The following is a 20,908-nucleotide window of genomic DNA, read 5'->3' as shown; positions in this document are numbered from 1 at the left end:
TAGTGTCAAAATATTGGAGATAAAGATATTTTTCGCCTGCGGAAAACTACCTTAGGCAGATGCAAAGTAGGTGTTGCAGGGGGAAAAAATTACTCTAAGGCCCATGCGCCTTATTTATCCACGCGTGCAAAAATGGTGCACGGAGGGAGGTGTGCCTAAATAATGGCACTAAGCTTGCTTAGTGCCATTATTTAATGCCTGGGTCAGGGCAGGCGTTAGGGGACCTGTGGGCCTAATCACATGGTGGAACACCATGAAAGAAGTCCACAGGTGCCCTCCCCGGGCCCCGAGGAAACTCCCACCCACACTAGAGGGACAGCGTAGGATGGGGGACCCCATCCCAGGTAAGTATAGTTAAGTAGAAGTATTTTTGGATTATTTTTTAAAGTGCCATTGGGGGCCCTGAAATGGGCCCCCATACATGGCACTGGGTGCAATGGCCATGTCCAGGGGACCCTTGTCCCTGTGCTGACCATTGGGGTGGTGATCATGACTCCTATCTTTTATAAGACAGGAGTCATGTGGTATGGTAGGTTTTGCTTCAAGAAATGACCCTAGGATGGTTAAAGTCATCTTTTTTGCCTCTAACCAGGCTAGTGTCATTTTTTGATGCACAAACCCATCCTTCCCTACCGCCACCCTCACCCAGCTGCATTTACCCAGTTTAGCGGCAAAAAGTATAAATCAGGCCCTACGTTTTCAGTGACTATGGTGACACCGGCACCTGTGTCTCTGTAGGTCTGGGCCTCAACAATATTTATCTGGATGTGCTGTTTGTACTTCTCCATATTAAGGGGACAAGCAGCTAGGGTGGCAAGGCCAGTGCCACCCTGTGAGACAGAAACTGTCTTGGGAGTTTCTACACCTACCCCTGTTTCTACTATGGACACAAATGTGAACTAAACTACACCTTTGGGCTGACTATTGCCAGTAGTCCTACCACTATTACTACTTCTACTACTAGGGGCACTGTGATTGGAGTTGGGCGTAGTAGTGGTAGAAGGGTCAGCAGCTTTACCAGGACAGGATTTGCCCCCTGGCCTATGGCCTTTATTTCTGCACACATAGCACCAAGGCTTTTTACTGTGTGCAGAAGAGAAAGAAGAGGTTTTATTCCCATGTCCAGAGGAGTTTTGTAGACCTGATGAGGAGCCTTTACTTTTATCTTTGTACCCATCCTTGTCCTGAGACTTACCTGACTTCTTTTTCTAATATTTGTCACCCCCTGCATGAGCCTTTCTGCTCACCCTTGTTCTGATCCATTTGTCTGCCTTCTATCCCAGTTCTTGGGGAGAGGTCAGATCTGAGTCTACCAAGTATTGGTGCAACAAATCAGACACACAATTATTCGAAATATGTTCTCTCAATAGTAAATTGTACAAGCCCTCATAGTCAGACACTTTGCTGCCATGTAACCAGCCTTCCAAAGCTTTCACAGAACAGTCCACAAAGTCTACCCAATCCTGTGAGGACTCTTTTCTGGTCTCCCTGAACTTTATTCTATATTGATCAGTGGTGAGACCAAAACCATATACGAGTGAAGTTTTGAGAAGAGAGTAATTGTCTGCATCGTCTTCCCTGAAAGTGAGAAGTCTATCCCTCCCCTTATCATAGGATATCAGCCCACTGCCTTTGAGCGACCCTCTGAACTTGACAGCCCTCTCAAGTGCAGCAAACCACCTATAGATGTCATCCCCCACCTTATATGAGGGAACAATTTTGTGCGGGTTTCTGGAATCAAAGGAGTCCCCCTTGACTCTGTGATCCCTGAAGCCTGAACTGCTGCCAACATGGGGTGTTAGCCCCAATCCCTACCTCTCTCTCTCCACTGCCAATGCCTCCCTATATAGGGCTAGCTGTTGCTGCGGCAGTCTCAGCCTTGCCTCCTCCAGTCTCAGTTTCCTGAGCTCCCTATCTATAGAGTCATCTCCTGGGGTTGTGCAGTGTGATCACTCACACACTGAAGTGATGTGAGAGTGAGCAGCGGGGAGGTCTATTCTTACGATTAGTAACCCTTTTTTACTTGCCCTCTGGGTGTAAAGGGGGCACTACCAGTATGGCTTTCCTTCCCACTCCCAACTATGCTAGTGGATCTGCTTGGAACAACGTGATCCTTTGAGGTACCTTGAGGTACCTAGACCTAGAATTTCCTGTTCTTCCTCTTAGGGTTTAGGGTCTACTTCTTCTTCTTCCTCCTCTTGGCTTCCAGCTTGATCCAGGTCATCCTGGAGAAGAAGGGCCAAGAGCAGACTTCTACTAGGGTTCCTCTGCATGCCCAACTTTCTTTCTGCACACAACCCATTCAATTCCTTGAAGGTCAGGTTCTTATAGGGAGAGTCCATGACCTCAGAGGTGTATCCAGTTGCAGAAATGGTGTATGCTAGGATAGCATAGGGTGTGCCTAACCTACCTAACTCCTAGTCTTTCTGAAAGAAGTTTAGAGCAAGGGCTATGCCTAGACCCTAGCTTACCTAAACTTTAGAGACTAGGGGCCAGATGTAGGAAAGGATTTGCAACTCGCAAACCGCAAAAACTGCCGTTTGCCAGTTGCAAATCGCATTTTCCTATGCAGAAATGCATTCTGCGAGTCGGACCGACTCGCAAAATGCATTTCAGAATCGGAAATAGGAAGGGGTGTTCCCTTCCTATTTGCGATTCCTAGTGGTATGCAATACCATTTGCGACCGCATATGCGGTCGCAAATGGTGTTGCAGTTACCATCCACTTCAAGTGGATGGTAACCCACTCGCAAATTGGAAGGGGTCCCCATGGGACCCCTTCCAGTTTGTGACTGGACCCAAAAACATTTTTTCAGGGCAGGGAGTGGTCCAAGGGACCACTCCCTGCCCTGAAAAAATACCGAAACTAAAGGTTTCGTTTTTTTTTTTTAAGTGCAGCTCGTTTTCCTTTAAGGAAAACGGGCTACACTTAAAAAAAAAAAAAACTGCTTTATTTAAAGCAGTCACGAACACGGAGGTCTGCTGACTACAGCAGGCCTCCATGTTTGCGAGTGCCCATAGTCGGTATGGGGCCGCAATTTGCGACCCACCTCATTAATATTAATGAGGTGGGTCATTGCGACCCCATACCGACTCGCAGACGGTGTCTGAGACACCGTTCTGCATGACATTTTGCGAGTTGCAAATAGCGAGTCGCTAAGACTCGCTATTTGCAACTCGCAAAATGCTTCTTTAGTACATCTGGCCCTAGATTACTACACTAGGTACTATGTATACCTCTAGGTAAGGAGCGGTCTTTCCTGTGAAAAGCACCAGGTGACAGAGTGATAAGACAATTGCAAGTGCTTATCCCGCTGCTGCACCACCAATGTAGGAGGCTGGTCTGGTGTGTGGTGAGTACCCAAGGTACTTGCACCTTATGCCAAGTATCCCTTGTTAGTGTAGTGTAGTCAGTGTCTAGACGCCAGGCTCTCTAGAGGTAGCTGTGGATGAGCAGCAAAGGCTTATCTAGGAGACATACAAAGCTCATTCAATACCACCGTAGTCACACAGAGTACTTACACACATGAAAGAAAACACTGAGTGCCTCAAAAAACGATATTTTATTTTAGTGACGCCCCTCAGTGAGCAGGAAAGCAGGAGTAATCATTGTAAATTCCCCAGAACACCCACTTGGAAGAAAAGAGTGCAAGACACCAATAGTGAATTCTTGGACAAGAGGACCTGTGGAAGAAGGGAATCAAGTCAAACAAGCACAGCAGAGTCCAGGACGGGCAGGAGCCCCTACCCACCAGACTGAAGGTGCAAGAGATGAGTCGACGGTGATGAAGGAGAGCCAGCACTGCACCCAAGAAGACGGAGTCGAGTTCCTGGGGGATGCATGTGATGTCCCACACCGGAAGGAGGATTGCAGTCAGGAGAGGGGGGTGGAGGGTGTCATCTTCGGATTCCACCAACAAGCCTTGGCACACGCAAAACACGAGGTTGGCGGTAAGTGGTGCTGATGGGGACCAGGAAGGACCAGGTGGACTCTATCCAGGAGCCGGAGTCAGAGGGAGCCCTTAGTGACAACGAGAGCCCACAGAAGCATAGGCGGCACCCACAGGAGTCCCACAGGATGGGGACACAAAAGCCTAAGAAGGAGCCCATGCAGCACTCGGAAAAGGGATTCCATGCTGTCGGAGAAACACTCAGGGTGCTGAGCATCACAGGATGGAGTACTGGGGGCTGGAGCTTCAAGATGCCTGAAGATCCCTTGGAAAAGATGCCAAGAAGTCTTGGCAGGTGCAAATGACGCGGTGCACGGGGATAGTGTCCTGCATGGGAAGTCAAGGGCTCACCTTCACCCAAGTTTGATAGCTGGAAGAGAGGACCTTCTGGACCACTTTAGTCCACCACCCATGGGTCAGGATTCACACAGCTCAGCAGGAGAGGGGATCCACAAAGCCAGTCATCATTGCAGTTGATGCCTGCAGATGCAAGGGAATGACCCTTCACTCCAAGAGAGATTCCTTCCTCTTTCTTGTGCAGGCTGAAGACTGGGCTGTCCTCAGAGGAGGCACGACCATGTAAATGTTACAGTTGCCAGAAGTAACCATGGATACAATGTTGCAGGCAGCATCTTGCTTCTTTGTTGCAGCTTGTCGGGTCCTGGAGCATCCAGATGCAGTTTCTTCTGTCAGAAGTTGAAGTGGAGGTTGCAGAGGAATCCTGCTGGAGTTTGCAAACCGAATCTGATGAACCACCCAAGAGAGAGGCCCTAAATAACTCTGAAAGGGGGATTGGTCACCTAGCTGGGTGACCACCTAGCAGGAGGGGGCTCTGAAGTCACCTGCCTGCACTGGCCACTCAGATGCTCCCAGAGCTCTCTGCCAACCTTCAATCCATAATGGCAAAACCCAGGGACCCTCTTGAGGAGCTCTGAGCACCACTTTGTCCAGTTTTGCACCAGAGCAGGGAGAGCACTGTCAGAATATTGGAAACTACAATATCGTAAGGGCAAAATATTGGTCCTCATTTCAAGTACAGCCATCAGGCAGCCATAAAAGCAATATGCCTATTAGGAGTTCACTGCAGGGCCGGCGGGTGGAAATATAGTTTCCTCCCACCTGCCCTGTGGTGAACATGGCCTTAACACTGACGCTGGCTCGTAATCTAGCTGGCACCAATGTGGCGTTGTGGTGGGTGCAGCAGCACCCAAAACGCTTTCCACTGCTCGTAATTCGGGCAAGTGGAAAGCGTGATGGGGGTGTCCAAAGGGCCCCTTCACTGCCCATGCCAAGTGCATGGGTAGTACAGAGCCGCCATGTGGCCCCTGGCTCCCTCTTTCCCCCACCCTTTGCATGGCGGGGCATCCACTATGCAAAGGCTGGCGGAAAAGTGACTCGTAATCCCCAGGCCAGCGCTGCAAGCAGGTATTATTCATAAAGTTATTGGTCCTGGATGGGACACAGTCTTCTTAAATATCCTTACACTAGTTGTCTGGGTCACACTGGTGTATCTCTGTATGTAGGGTGTGGGGACACTCTCTGTAAAATACAGATGAGTTGTTGACAAGAGAAAGAACAAGGCAGATAGGAAGCTACTGTGAAGGAAAGGGGTGTGTTTGCACTGTGGGTTGTTTGACTATTAGTGATGTGCTGACAACATAAAATGCTCAGGTGGTGATGAGAACAGAGCATGAGCCTTGTTCTGTGAATAGCATGCACTGCCCTATATATATATATGGTGCTATGTTACTTTTGTCTATCAATTTGACAGAAAGATGGGGCAATCTTGTGCTAGCAATTCTTTGTGTGTAATGCTTCCTTACTTAGCATGGGAACATTGGGGAGGTAGTTTGAGATAAAAGGGAACTCTTGGTGAAAATATTTCCTGGAAAGTGTTTCCATTTATATTATATGAGGGATGTTAGAAATGGGGTTTCTGGCTGGCAAAGGTATGCGCCTTAGCCAGGCAGAACCCACCCACTCTGGTCAGGGTGAGGGAGTTACACACCCAAGCTAACCCCTTTTCACCCCCTTGGTAACTTAGCATGAGCAGTCATGCCTATCCCATAGGCAATGTGTAAAGCCATTGCACCACACACTCAACACACTCTATCCTCACCACGAATGAAACACAACACCTATATAAAAATAAACTGTATAGTACACAACATCATTAGACCAAACATAATACCCGGCTACTCAAGCAGTTGTCAGAACATTACACAGTACTATTACTCTGCAAAAGCCAGCAGTAGTCACATAAAACATGAAGGTTACTGGTTATCCTGCAGCATAGCAGTAGTCAGGTAGTCATTGTTAGCAAGTCTGCACAGGTCAAAGTGAATACATTACCAAAAATATACATGTCCTAGTAAAAAATATTATTAGAAATGCCTACGTATCACTATGAGTGGACATAAGGTGAAACATACATATGCCTGAATGCAGAAACACTGTCATGAATGCATATGCTTTAGAACTTTTCCCAAAAGGCGGGACTGCCCTGGTACCAGTATGAAGGTATATGGCACTACTGCACTGCTAAGGTAATCTGTCAGGACTGGGGACCTCGGTTGAGGGTCGACACCCCATCCTGCAATCTGCAAGGACAATTTCTACCCCCCAGGGCAATGAAAAATATAGTGGAGGGAGCAGGACACCTACCCCCACAAGGGACCCTCCCTGGGATCCTCCCGGGTGCAAAGATCACTCCAGCAGCCGCTCGCATACTGGTGGGGTGGCTGCTCCTTCCGGTGGTCTTCTCTTTCAGCCACTCGTCTATGTGTCAATACAGCCGAAGCCCACCAAGGCTCGGGTTGGGGAGCCCCACTCTCCAGTCAGTGGGGGTCTGGCCACCACAGTTCACACCCTTGTGGCCCAGCCGCCAGCCTCTACGCCATGCGTCACCCGATCGTGGTGGCATGGAAGGCTAAAGAGTGGGGATTTCGAGTCAGTCGCCCGTGTCTGCACAGTACGGCTAGTATCTTCTGCATTGCGCCTCCTGTGTGTGGTGCGTCCCCTTTCCTCCTGTCCACCCAGGCTGCGCCAATGGAGCACCACAGCAGGTGCCTGCTGGTGCCCCGGGGTCCTTAGTGCTACTCGCCACAGGGGTACCGTGAGGAGTGCGCTCGCTCCAGATTACATCCTTCTGTGCCCTGAGGGAACATCACAAAGCATGTTTTGGATGCTCAGTGACAACTCCCTTAGGGAGACGGCAGAAAGAGCTCCAATGTGCGTTAAACAAATAAAGCCTAGCTCTCCTCCTGCGCTTCACAAGTGAAGCACTTTAAGCAGCAAGAGCTAGGCTCCAGCCCAGGAGCCTTCAAACACAGCGCTGTCATTGTGCTTTAGGTAATAATATGGCAGTCGAACAGGGGGCCACAGCACCCAACCCCTGGACTCCACATTCTAGAGGGAGCACAGGGCGGTATGAGCCAACAAGCAGGCCAGCACAAGGGGTTGCAGTCATTGGCAGTTCCTCCTAGCGGTCCAGCATGTCACAGATCAGCACAACAGGAACAGCAGTCCAAGGCGGTTCCTGGTGAGTCCCTCCAGCAGCATTCTGTGTCCAGGTCAGTTCTTCAAGAATTTCTCCAAGTGTCTCTCCAACATGAGGAAACCCCCCTGCACTTATATTCAGTTTTGTGCAACTTTTACAAAGAGGGGAAGAAGAGGTTCCAACCAGTTCCAACTGGTTCTAGGAGTGTCCCCTCTCTCCTCGAGCATAGTCTCCATACACATGTTGGGGGTAAACTAGCCCTGTGTGTGAGGCCAGGGCACAGCTTTTATAAATGTAGGTGTGCCTCACTTCCCCTTCTCTCAGCCCAGGAAGACAATTCACTATGCAGATGCACCTCTGTGAGACCTCCACCCTCCCTGTGTACAGGCTGTCTGAAAAGTATGCACAAAAGCCAGCTGTCACTCAGACGTGGACTGGAGTCAAGCTGCAAAACACCAGAGTCATAAGCACAGAGGAATTCTCACTTTCTAGAAGTGGCATTTCTATAATGGTGATAAAAAAGCCACATACACCTGTAAGCAGCATTTCTCAGTACCATTACAACCATACCAAACCTGCCTACGCTACCCCTCATAGATCAGACAATACCCCTTAGACATAAGGCAGGGCATTTACAATGCAATCCTATGAGCAAGGCAGCACTCACAGCAGTGAGAAATCAAATATGCTGTTTGACACTACCAGGACAAGCCACACAACCAGAACATGTCCTGCCTCTTACATGCATAGCACTCTGCCCATAGGGCTAGCTAGGGCCTACCTTAGGGGTGACTTAGTAATGTAGTAAAAAGGGAGTTTAAGTGCTGGCAAGTCACTTTAGATGCCAGGTCTCTGTGGCAGTGAACTGAGTACGCATGCCCTGCACTAGCAGACATGAGACAGGTTTGAAAGGCTACTTCTTTAGGTGGTGCAAGCAGCCCTGCAGGCCCCCTAACAGCATTTAATTTTCAGGCCCTGGGTATACAGATACCACTGTAAAAGGGACTTACAGGTAAATGTGCTGTTTAGGTGTAAGCCAGTCATACTAACTTTAGAAGGGAGAGCACCCACATTTTAGCATTGATCAGCAGTGATAAAGTGCTCAGAGTCCTAGAGCCAACAACAAGAGGTCAGAAAAAATGGGAGGAAAGAGGCAAAATCTTTCGGGATGACCCTGAAAAAAGGGCCAGGTCTAACAGGGGAGATCTCAAAATGATGATTCATAATGGACATCGTGGACTCAGTGGATATATGGGGGTTAAGGAATCAGCAGTGTGAATTGTAAATATATCTGAGTTTCCACCTGCCAGCCTAGCAGAAAACACCCTATAACATTGTCTTGGGCTCCTATTCGACCCGGTGGCAAAGGCTGTAGGATGCCGGGTGCACCAGCACCCTCACAATGTTAACTGTCGGCACAGCCAATGAACAATGTGAGGGAGCTGGCCAGGGGGGCCCTGCACTGCCCAAGCCATGTGCATGGGCAGTGCACATGCCATCCTAGGGGCCCCTGCACCCGTTCTCCACCAGCATTTCCATGGTGGTGTTCCTGCCATGAAATCGCTGGCGGAGAACTAAGTCGTAATCCTCAGGGCAGCCCTGCTTGCAACGCTGCCCTGGTGGATTAGGACTGTCACAACTGCCAGACCACCGGGACACCTAATCCTGGCATTGCTGGCGGTCCAACTGCGCCACGACCACCGCATTCATAATGTGGTGCTCGACCGTAATGACCCCCTAAGTCCTGGAAGTGTAGTGGTGATGAATGCTGAGGGGAAAGTTTGCAAAGCTGTGTGACATGCTCGAAGACTTAAATACATGTGAGGCAGTGGAGGGGACCACTAATTCCAATCAGTATAACAAGGGCACTTTACACTTCTTTGCAGACTATGAGGCATATTTAAGAGCTCCTAGCACCATTCTCATGCCACATTAGTGTCATTTATTTATGATAATGTGAAGTTGTAAGGCCAAAAATGCTGCATCACATTTACAAAGTGGCACAATATATGCATTGCACCACTTTTGTAACCCTTTGCGCTACATTATGCAGGCGCCAGGCATAATTTATAAAAGGAGGGCATTCCCTCGATAGTGGGGCCCAAAAAATGGCACAAAAATATCGAAGAGATTTCTTTGCATAATTTTATTCAGCATTTTTAAAACCTGCTCTGAATAGGTGCTAAAGGGAGGCTTCCATAAGTTACAAAGGGCCTCTGGGTGCCTTGCAGGATTAGCGTCAACATTTTTTATTCTAATCCTGCATGTCGGACTAATGTCAAAAATTCTGAAGCTAGTCCCCTAACTACCACATGGTCTTCCGTATTTTAAATATGGCGCACACATGGTGGCATTAGGTGGGCGCTAAGGGGTGCAAGAAAAGTGGTACTGCACTGTGTGCCCCCATTAAACAAACCTCTTCTCACATGGTCAATATTTTCATATCACTACTATGTATGATATCCTACGCCACCTGATATTGGAATCATTTGCAATGCAGGAGATTCTGGGTCAGATGGCCTTACTCCAAATTTCTATTAAGAATATGTGAGCTCCCTAACCCCACTTTTATTAGAAATGTACAAAGAAGCAATGGTTGATGGGTTGTTGGTCACACTACGCTAATTATTATTTAAATCTGTTATGCAGTGCTGGAAATGCCTGTTTTATTTTCCACATAAGGTCATTCATAAGTTTTCGCTCATATTGTTGTAAATAGGTTGACTCTTCTGATGGCTATTATGGTGCTGCCGGACCTGGCTAGATTTGTGAAGGACACTCGAAAATAAACAGTTTATATACTATTTTTGTAGTCATGATTTAGGTAGTTACCGATCTGCCTACAAATACAGCATTTTTTGGATGCTGAAAAGGGGGTTGACTCACTGGAGAGGCATATTGTGATGAAAGTACTGTGCAGAATGTGTTTGGGGATTTAGGGCCAGATGTAGCAAGGTTCCAAATTGCGAGTTGCAATTTGCAAGTCCCAGCGACTCGCAAATTGCAATTCGCAATTTGGAACGCAGAAAGGTGTCTCAGACACCTTCTGCGAGTCGCTATGGGGTCGCAAAGACCCACCTCATTAATTAAAATGAGGTGGGTCGCAATTTGCGACCCCATAGCGATTCAGGGCACTCACAGGGATGGTGGCCTGCTGGGAACAGCAGACCATCATGTCCGTGACTGCTTTTAAATAAAGCAGTCTTTTTTTTCCAAAGTGCAACCCGTTTTCCTTAAAGGAAAACGAGCTGCACTTTGAATAAAAAAACGAAACCTTTAGTTTCGGTATTTTTCAGGGCAGGTAGTGGTCCATTGGACCACTGCCTGTCCTGATAAATTATTTATTTTGCCAGACACAAGGGGGATGCGCCTGGGTTAGCGCCTGGGTTACCATCCACTTCAAGTGGATGGTAACTGCGTTTCATTTGTGACCGGATTCGCGGTCGCAAATGAAAATGCATACCAGTGCGAGTCGCAAATAGGAAGGGAACACCCCTTCCTATTTGCGAGTCGGAAATGCATTTTGCGAGTCGGTTCCGACTCACAAAATGCATTTCTACATAGCAAAGTGGCTTTAGCGACTCGCAAACGGCGATTTTCGCCGTTTGCGACTCGCTAAACCTTTGCTACATCTGGCCCTTAATCAGCTACCCTTGTATGATCTATCCAATGAGAGTCCACTAGTGTGAGTTTGTATTAATGGATCGGAGTCGGAACCTACTTAGATAATGAGAGGGATGATCTTGCCTTTTCTGGTGTACCTTTTATCTATGTAAAACCACTTGAAACAGAGCGTGATTAAATCCAGGCCCATCCAGCCTCTCAAAAGCTCCAATTGTAAAATGATAGCATTCTTTCACATTCTTCAGTATTAGCAGTGCATTGTTCGTTATTCATTATAAGGCATTTTAGTAACAATTGTTTTTGTGTTTCTCACACATTTATCTCCAGTTACAAACGTGAAACTTTATAACCAGGAATACCTACTGGGGATGGGAGGTGTTAGATTTGCATTTCTGTCTCTGATAGATATTTGTGTTAATAGTAGGGTGCAGGTCATTTACGAGTGCACTGATTTAAAGCCCAGAGTTCAGATTTTGTGATCGCAGCTATAGTTAGTGTTGGTAGTGAATATGGTATGACATAATGAAAGACTTTATACTTATTTATTTCATTTGTTTTTTTTTGTATAATTGCTATGCTATGTTCACTGCTTCCAATAGCTTTGAAGAAAGCTGAATGCGATTAGTACCTTGGTGTAAGACGAGTGCAGTACACTGATGAATTGAACTATACTGTAAAGGTGAAAGAAGTTTGGAAATAGACTTGGAGGTGGCTTTTTAGGTTACGCATGTCCTCACCAAAACTGTGATGGTTAAAACTGATTGTGGCCTAGCATGATTTTGTTGTTGAAAATATGGTTGCTGGTATTTATGTATATTTGTTGAGCAAAGGCTATATGAACTTCGTTTTTGTCGAAGAGGCTATGGTCAAAGTGCACACTGAAATATCCTGGTACGTTTTTTTAGATTTCGATACGGTTGGCTAGGCAATGGTTAGAGCATGTTAGATGAATTCCTCTCTGACCATGTCAACTTCCAAGAAGATATTGTGCAACTGATGTATAGTATGGACCAGTCCAAGAAGTTGTATGTGTAAAATCATCAGATAATGGAATTTAAGAATGGAAAATCCTGTCTCTTATTCACATGATCTGCAGTAGTTGAATTTTGTCCTTTTAAATGTTTTTTAATAAATAGATTTGGTCACAGAGTTGTGAGAGTGCTGGGACAGTGCTATATGCAAAATAAGTTATGCACCCAGACACATGAGCTTGTGGGTGTTCATAAATATTTTGCCATTAGTTTACTACCCTGAAAAAGGTCACACATTTACTCCTTTCAACAGTAAGAGTAAATCCATGTTCACGGTGTGAAATAGGAAGAAACACTTTCACAAATTGTGAGGTTGTTGAGGAAATAATTTCTTTATGAATAGCACATTTTCAACAAACAAAATCAGTGCAAATTCATTCTGGCATTATCAATGCAAGCCATTTACTTGCGTAAATTACAATGTTGTAGCAAACAACAATGGGAATGTATTTCTATATTATTAAGACGCATCTCAGAGCTGCACTGTAATGGACTAAAGAACAAGAGAATAAGACAACACAATAAAATGTATAATAAAGTACAACTTCAGGCATGATATTATTGATGTGGGGGTTAGATGGATGGCTGTGGGCACAGGGTGGAAGGGAGGAGACAACAGGATATGGACCTGCAGTTCATCAATTGTATTGCAGTATTAAGTAATCCCATAAAAGTGACACCCATACTACTGATTAACTTTACAGCTAAAAAACACTTTTCTTATTCTAATATGTCTTAACATGTGCACTCTCCATGCAGGAGGCAGTTTAAATATGCACAGTAAAAGAACATATTTCACTGTGGGTGACCTCCTCCCTCCAAGTTCAGTACTTAAGGCAGTGTCCGTAATGACGTGGAATGACCTGGAATGTGATGGTCAAACTATCTTCACTCAATTTTTGTTTACCTACCTCGTCTGCCAAACAACTTTGCTTTTGGTTTTGACGGAGTTGATTTTGGCGTGGTTGGTGGTGTTCGAGAAGTACTGAGAGTGGACGACTGTAAGATAAAAACATTAAGTATTAAAACTCTTAATAACAGAGATGTTAAACAGAAAAATATTTTAAAAAATGAGAATGGTGTTTGTTTAATGCTTCTGAAAAACAGTTTAGACATTTATAGCACATATTTAAAATGTGAACATATTTGTTTAAAGACAGCAAATGATTTCCCATGTCACTAAAAAATCGCAGTCACCTGGGAAAAATCATAGTAATCCTAAAGCGATGCCTATACATTTTCAGAGGACAGGATGATCTGCCCTCAAAACATTATGTTGAATGGTTTATGACAGGACAACTATGAGATCGTTTAAAATCATTGATGAACCAGACAAAACTTTCCTTCATCTAGGTGTAAGTCTTTCAATTGTAGACATATGCTTTATTTTGTGAATAAGTACTATTGTGAATAAGACTCTTTGAAGAATAAGAGAGCAAGACCATGTGTAGTCCATGTGTTTAAGAAATGTGATTTGCTTGGTATCTGTTTCATGCTGTAATCAGAGACAATTGAAGAGCTCATCTATGCTAGCTTAATTTAGGAAAAATATAAATACTGGATAAAATAATTGTTTTGGGTAACTTAGCATTCATCTATGCTGCAACATATCTTCGTCCCTCAAATAGGACTACTGTTTTTGTATGCAGAACAGAAAACGAATACTCATAATTAGGCATTTAGACTTCTTGGTGAACCCTACTGTATTAATCATCTCTTTGTTTGTGTAATTCAGATACTTTTAAGCAAGCATTAGGAGAGACCCATTATATACAATGGGACCAATACCTAATATTTTTGGCCCCATTGGAATTGTAAGGTCCACAGTTTTACAGTGGATGTGGGGGTTTAGTGGACATGGCGGTTTCTTTCTGAAAACAGGTGAACTTTCCAAAAGGAAATCTGGCAGGACATTAGAAATTACCTGAGAAATTAGCTAAAGAAATACTGATTCCCCTAAATTCTGCATTTTGCTAGTGGGCCCTAAGGATCGCACTAGTTATTTCCAATTAAGTTCCCCCACCTCACAGAGTTACCAGTGTCCTTCCCAGTAGCGGCTCCTCTGGTATGGCGAAGGAGCGTCATTCCCCACCCCAGCTAATAGTAGCTGCAAACCTTTAAAGGGGCAGGCCATGGGGGGATGACAGCCATGGCGGGAAGTGCACAGCGCTCCCCTCAGTGCGCATGTATGTTTGGCTGGTCGTCTCAGGCTGACCAAACACACATGCACACAGGGCTCCCTCCAACCCGGCACTGTGTTGCTGGGTGGAGAGAACAGGCAGAGACTTCCACTCTGCCTCGGAACACCTAGCCAGTGTGCTGCAGCCAATTGTAATGCTGCTCTGAGCAGCGCCAGGATTGGCCGTAGGGCCGGCTGGGGGCCTGTGCCTGCAGTGCAGCCGAGGGAGGCGGTGCAGTAGTGCGGTCAGAAGTTTTTTTGTAATATATTAATTTACTTTTCTTTTGTTCCCTCCACCCTCGCCCTGCCATTTTGCCCCATCACCAGCCACGACTGACCCTTCCTGTCAGCAACTCCAAGGAACAAAGTAAATGATTCTAGGTTACTGAGGGCATTTAAACTGCAATATAAAGATTTTAAAGTTTACAATTGTTATATACTAGAGTTAAAGTATGCTTAATGTAATTATATATAGATACACTGGTAACACATTTCAGTATTTGTGTTTGTACTATAATGGTTTTGAAGGTAATATATTCCCCACCCTACCATACCCTATACTGTACCTCTGCATAAGCAGTGTCAGGCCCTTCCTACAACTACCACAAACTGGTTCATCTGACTATGTTTTTCATCTGTACTAAACTTTATTTAGAATATCTGCATTTCCTCAGCCTGTAGGGTATTAATACCTTGGCCCAGAAGTGAAATTTGTTTTTTTTTGCTTCAAGGATTTTAGAGCATCAGATGGGCTTTTAGCTGATCAGAGGGATTCATTTACTTTGAAGATTGTCCAACATGCATGCCTACATCAACATAATATTATTCTCTACATAAAAGTTATTTTAAACTATTTTCTTCTTAACATTGATCTGTGCTCATCTTCAACTACACGTTACCCCTTAGCCCTAAGGAAAACATGTTTCCATTTTCACACATTTTTCAACATTAACTCCTTTTTCATAGAGAAAGTTATTAATGCAATTTACTAAAGGTTAATATATTTCATTCAACTTGGCTCAAAGTTCAGATGCAACTCTGTTTATTCTATCAGAATGGCTTTATGGAGCATTTGGGCATGAAGGGGGGGGAAATATGGTCTGATGGATAAGCTGTCTGTAGCATTTGGTACACAAAGGATGATAAGTTGCTGGTGTTAGACCATATGGCCCTGGATGCTAACTGCCGAAAGATGTAATTCTGCACAAGTTGCTTATTCTTTACCTAAAACTGTAAACATGTGAATTGCAATGCAATTGTAAAACATGCATCAATGTGCAAATAAGCATGTGCATCCCAAATATTGTCTACAATGCTGAATGGTTTCCCAACACTCGTGTTAATGTACAGTAATTTCCAAAACTATAAAGTAATACAATGCAATACATAAATATCTAAAATGCTATGAAACATGACTTAAGAGAAAAGTGTAAATTGTACTCCATTACACCCTGAGTGGTCATCATGGGAATCCAACTTATCCATTACATTTTAGATTTTAATTTTCAGGTATTCCAGTTTCCTCCCCATCATCATGAGCAGCAGAAATATATACATTGCCTGAAATACATCATCCAAGTACCTAGGAGTAAGGCATGATAATCTGCATTCTAAGTATTCAGATGAAAGGTGCCAGTGCTGTTTGGGCTCTTCTAGTCAATTACTTTACACCTTGGAGATTTGAGTGGCAAAAGACCTGAGCAGGTCAAGACCAAAATAGTTTTGAACATGTCTGTACAGTGATTTAAGAGTTATTTAAACAAGTTGATAAGACCAGTAGACCTATTGGGGTGCCACTGCAAAAGTCTAAATACTGGAGAAATGTGGATGAGACAAAATGTTTTTGTCACAATTCATGCAATGGTCTTTTGCATGACTTGTAATGGAGGTAACTGCTCCTTAGCCATTTAAACCAGGATAGTATTCCAATAACCTACCTTTGATTCATTTGCTGCTCTCATAGTTGCAACTCTACATTATTTAACAGAGAAAGACCAATATGCATTTTGTAACAACATCTGCCTGGACTGTTCATTATTTCTGGATACAACTTGGTATTCCCCTGCGATTGGGAAGGGAAATAATTGAGCTAGGCTCAAGAGATAGGGAAGAAGGGTGTCACCTTCTGAATGAAGCAGACACATGGCTCAGTCTGTTGGTTGAGAACAGGCTCTTCCCATTCAATGCACATCAATCATGTAACTTCTGACTTCATGAGATGGCATGGACATGTCAGAAACAAATGTTGTCTAAAATTACAACAATTGTATATTACATTTATTCATCAGAGAATTGCAGACACTACAGACAAACGCATTGTACCTTTCTGGTGTGCCCACATGTGTCTCTGCATGTCTGTCCTTGATTCTGTCTCACAGACGCTCACAGACTAGACGACGGGTGGTGCAAGTAAATGATGAAGTTTGGAATATACGCTAGCAGACTTGACATTTTGAAGACATCTGCTTTTTTTGTTTACTAAAGCAATGTGTTGATTCTGGGACCGGGATATTATTATTTAATTCAATGAAGGTGAAAGTGAATCTTCCTCTATCCTGAAGGAAACCTTGATGATGTATTACTTTCAGAAAGAATGTTGACTATAAGAGGTACATTTTTCATTCTACTGCTAAAAAACCAGGGGAGACTATTAACTCATACATAACTTGCCTGAAACAATATGTTCAACCATATGATTTTAGCAACTACTCCATTGAGGAGGCCACTGAAAGGCAGGTCCTTGGTGGTTATGAATCCATGTAATTTCTACATATTTGTTGCAGAAACCGCATAAAATGGATAAAATATTAGCACTGACAAGAAAGTCTTATAGGTACATAATCACTGTAGAAATTGATGGATACTTTACTGAGAATGAACTGTGGATATGCAATCTAACTGGGGTGACTTTTGGTAATTCTGAGAGGGCATTGTATCACATAGACAATAGGGCAGAAACTGACAGTGTACTGCTAAAAAGACACACTTAAAAAAAGGATAGAGGATATGAAAAATGAAGGCAACACTGGCCCCCCAAGTCAGAACCCTAGCAAATTTTAGATAGGTTGACAAATATGGATTATCAAGACTGCATGATGCATAACCACACAGATTTTGATAAAACAGGAGGATTAGTAGCCAAACGAGTTAACTGGAAAGAGTCTTAGAGCCTGATTATGACTTTGCGGGAACTGAAAAGACTATCTGCTGAAGTTCAGAAGTGGTTGCCTCCCCGCCGGGGCCATTACAAGTTTCCTGCAAGGTCAGCATGTGGAAAATTAGTTTCCACACGCTGGCCCAGTGGGAAACGGCCTACAGCATTGTTTCCAGCTCGTAATAGAGCTGGTGACAATGCTGTAGTGCGTAGGGTGCACAAGCACACATTGTAATGTTCACTGTCTGCATAGCGATATTGCTTGAGCAATGATATATTCAGCTATGCAGAGAGAGGATCATTTGAGACATTGATTCCCCATCAAGAGATGAAAGCAGCAATAACAGTTTCTCTGAACAAGAAAACACTTGGCACAGACGGCTTCCCGGCAGGGTTTTGCAAGACCTATGCACAAACCATAACATCAAAACTAGTAATATTTTATAGTCACACATTTCAGAGAGGGATGTTACCAATAAAGACCAGACAGGCACTGAAAGGTCCTGATTTCTAAAAAAAAGGGAGGTGATGCGTAGGACCCAGCGGGGTTTTAGCCCCACCCTATGTTACATCATGACTAAAACATTTTGAGGAAAGTTCTTGCTACTTGGTTATTGGAACACATGACTTATCTGGCCACCCATATCTCAATGGGCTCAGTCTATATAGAAATACCAAGATCAGGAGGTTGTTTCATGTCCAGCACCTGCACCTACAGACATGCCAAATCTTGAAATAACATCTATAGGCTTACACAAAGCTACTGATTTAGTCTGTTGGAAATACTCAAAAGCTGTTTCAAGTCATATCTGGTTCAGAGAAAAATCTATTAGAATTTTATTTCCATTGTATTCACAGCCTTCTGTCAGAGTGCAAACAGCCCTCACACAATCTCTGATGGGTTAAAAAAGACATGAGACAAGGGTGTCCACTTCCACCCCTGATTTACCCTACCACTATGAAGCCTTCCGCTAATATACTGAGAAACTCTGGGATGGGAAAATAAATTGTGATTTGCATTTTCCCCCATTTAATATTGCTTTACACTGATGTTCTACTTCTCTATTTGAAGGACAGGTGCTGGAATACTAGGCAAAGGAATTGAAAGACCATGAGAGAGTCTCCGGCTGAAACCTAACTAGAGCAAGTCTTGCAGCTAGCCAAATTGCACAAACATAGATCCCTCTCCCCTAAGAACTGTAGCACATATCACATGGGAATGGATGTCTTTTAGTCCAGAATTTCGGAACCCCATATGAGGTTCTTGATGGTAACATGAAGAGAGAAATCACAGTGCTGAGACAAAGGGTGCATTTCTAGAACTAATTTCCTGTTTTGTGGATGGGAAGGGAGGCATTGACCAAAATGGTGACACTTCCTCCCTTGCCTTATTATTTTACAAACATCCAAGTTATCCCTACTCCACAATCTTCAAAGTCACTTAGAAGTCTGCTTATCAGTTTGCTATGGAATGGTGGCAGATGTAGGGTAGCCCTGAGGAAATTGACCAGGCTTTAGATTGATGGTTATTAAAATGGATATAAAAAACTATACACAGATTCTGAAGTCCAAGACACAAAAATGACTCTTGCTGAGATTCCATTGTTGGAACTGTCAAGGGCAATGGTGGATCATAAATTCAAGCCACCAAATATTACTGGTCTATAGAATGTTGCTCTTTATTGCTGGAGACAATATCTCTGAAAGGTAAGGGTGATTGGACCCTGTCCTCCCTCCAGCTATATATTTGTTTTCCTCAGCCTCCCAAACCCTGAAAAGGCTCAAAGATTGAGATGCTGGAATGAGTGGGTTCAGTTACAATTGGAGATGACTGCCACATTATGCACTCACTCAGAATTCCAAGCACTGGTTGAGATAGAGAGCTTAAATGAAGAAAAGTTATTGGCTTATGCTAAGATAATCAACTCTCTGAAGTGCCTTTTGGGCATATTTGGTCCAGAACTCAAAATCTTAAACTTTGTAGTTTTACTGCTAGCTGCACCACACGTTGGAGAGATGAACACTTTGACATACTGTGGGACTGCCCAGCTACTAAGGTGTTGTGGACTAAGATGACTCGAGAATTACAGAACATCTCTGGCTGCACACATTTGTGCAATGCAGGAATCTGTTTACTTTGCCTTACTCTAGATGCCAGAAATTGAAGGGTGCCACGTGCTCTATTGACTTAGCCATGCTCATTGCAAAAAGATGTGTAATAATGAACTGAAAAACTTCTAAACCTCCAACAAAAGGGAACATTGGGTGTGAAACTACTGAAATTGGCAAAAATAAATAGTTGCCAGATTTACACAAACAAGGCCTTTCACAGACTGTGACCAGTAGGTTCTTTTGTTATAGATCATAGCACATACATGTGGCAGATATCTGCTTCTGTCAGAATACCTGGATTCAATTACCTCAGGAGCAGAAGGTAATTCCTCAATCCCAACCCAGGCTGCTCACCACAAAATTGAATCTCTGTTTTGAGCACCCTGGAGGGGGAAGGGAAATGGGATTTAGAGAGACTACCTCAGAGATGGAGAATCTTCACATGCTTTACCTGCCACTCACTTTTGGTATTTAATGGATGGCAGCATCTGCAACAATCACAAATACAATTACTAAGGACACACTTTTAACCTAATACCTTCTTTAACATGTACTATGTTTTATTTCATTAACTTTTATATTTTTTTACTTTCTTACCCTGAGTTCTCTGAGGAATGTGCCTCTCTCTTGCTCTGTTAATGTTATATGTTGGATTGTAGGAAATGAGTTTCTAGTAATGGTTTTCAGTTTATATAATGATTTTTGCTTCTCACTCCTGGAGTTGTGATGTATATTTGACTTTGTTATCTGAACTTCCTTTATAGTTTTAAGGAGTTGCTATATATATTTATGCATATGTATATATATATATGTATATATATATATATATATATATATATATATATATATATATATATATATATATATATATATAGGTAGGAACAAATAAAGGTGTTTTGATATGAAAACCAGAATTCCTTGTTTTCTAGACTCATGTTGTCTTTTTCTGTCTTTTCGCTGACTTCCTCGAATTACCAAAAGTTAATACAGTTTTTGAATTCTGGTTGTTTTGATAGTGGAAAATAATTTGGTTACATTGAATGTTGAATATATTGGAATATTCATAGAATGTCTTTTAGAGCTTATAACCACCAAGATTTCTCTAATCTGCTCGATAATTCTCTCTTTACAGGATTTGCTCGTAAAGGTTACATTTTATCGAGAGTTGAACTTCAATTGTCCTTTTTATAACGTGCGAACGAAACTCACCTCAAAGAAACTTTCACCTTATAAAAAATGTTCGACTTGTTTCTAATGGTTAAATATTGTCGAGGGTTAAACTCGAATTGTTCTTTTGAAAGCCTGCAAAGCAGAACTTGCCTCAAAAGCTCTTCTCACACATCTGGATACCTGTCAGGTC

General features: G+C 43.6%; 1 protein-coding gene across 1 annotated transcript in view; it reads right to left on the bottom strand.

The window, feature by feature from the left end:
* LOC138296694 (adhesion G protein-coupled receptor F5-like) overlaps positions 1-20,908 on the bottom strand; it is a 1,174,222-nt gene that overhangs the window by 13,142 nt on the left and 1,140,172 nt on the right. Inside the window, exon 20 of the mRNA XM_069236066.1 lies at positions 13,015-13,102. Within this exon, the coding sequence (XP_069092167.1) occupies positions 13,015-13,102 (88 nt within the window). The remainder of the gene's footprint in view (positions 1-13,014; positions 13,103-20,908) is intronic.

The sequence above is a fragment of the Pleurodeles waltl genome, chromosome 5 (assembly GCF_031143425.1).
Source record: "Pleurodeles waltl isolate 20211129_DDA chromosome 5, aPleWal1.hap1.20221129, whole genome shotgun sequence".
Lineage (NCBI taxonomy): Eukaryota > Metazoa > Chordata > Amphibia > Caudata > Salamandridae > Pleurodeles > Pleurodeles waltl.
The sequence above is the reverse complement of the archived record's forward strand: the minus strand, read 5'-3'. Positions and strand labels throughout refer to the sequence as shown.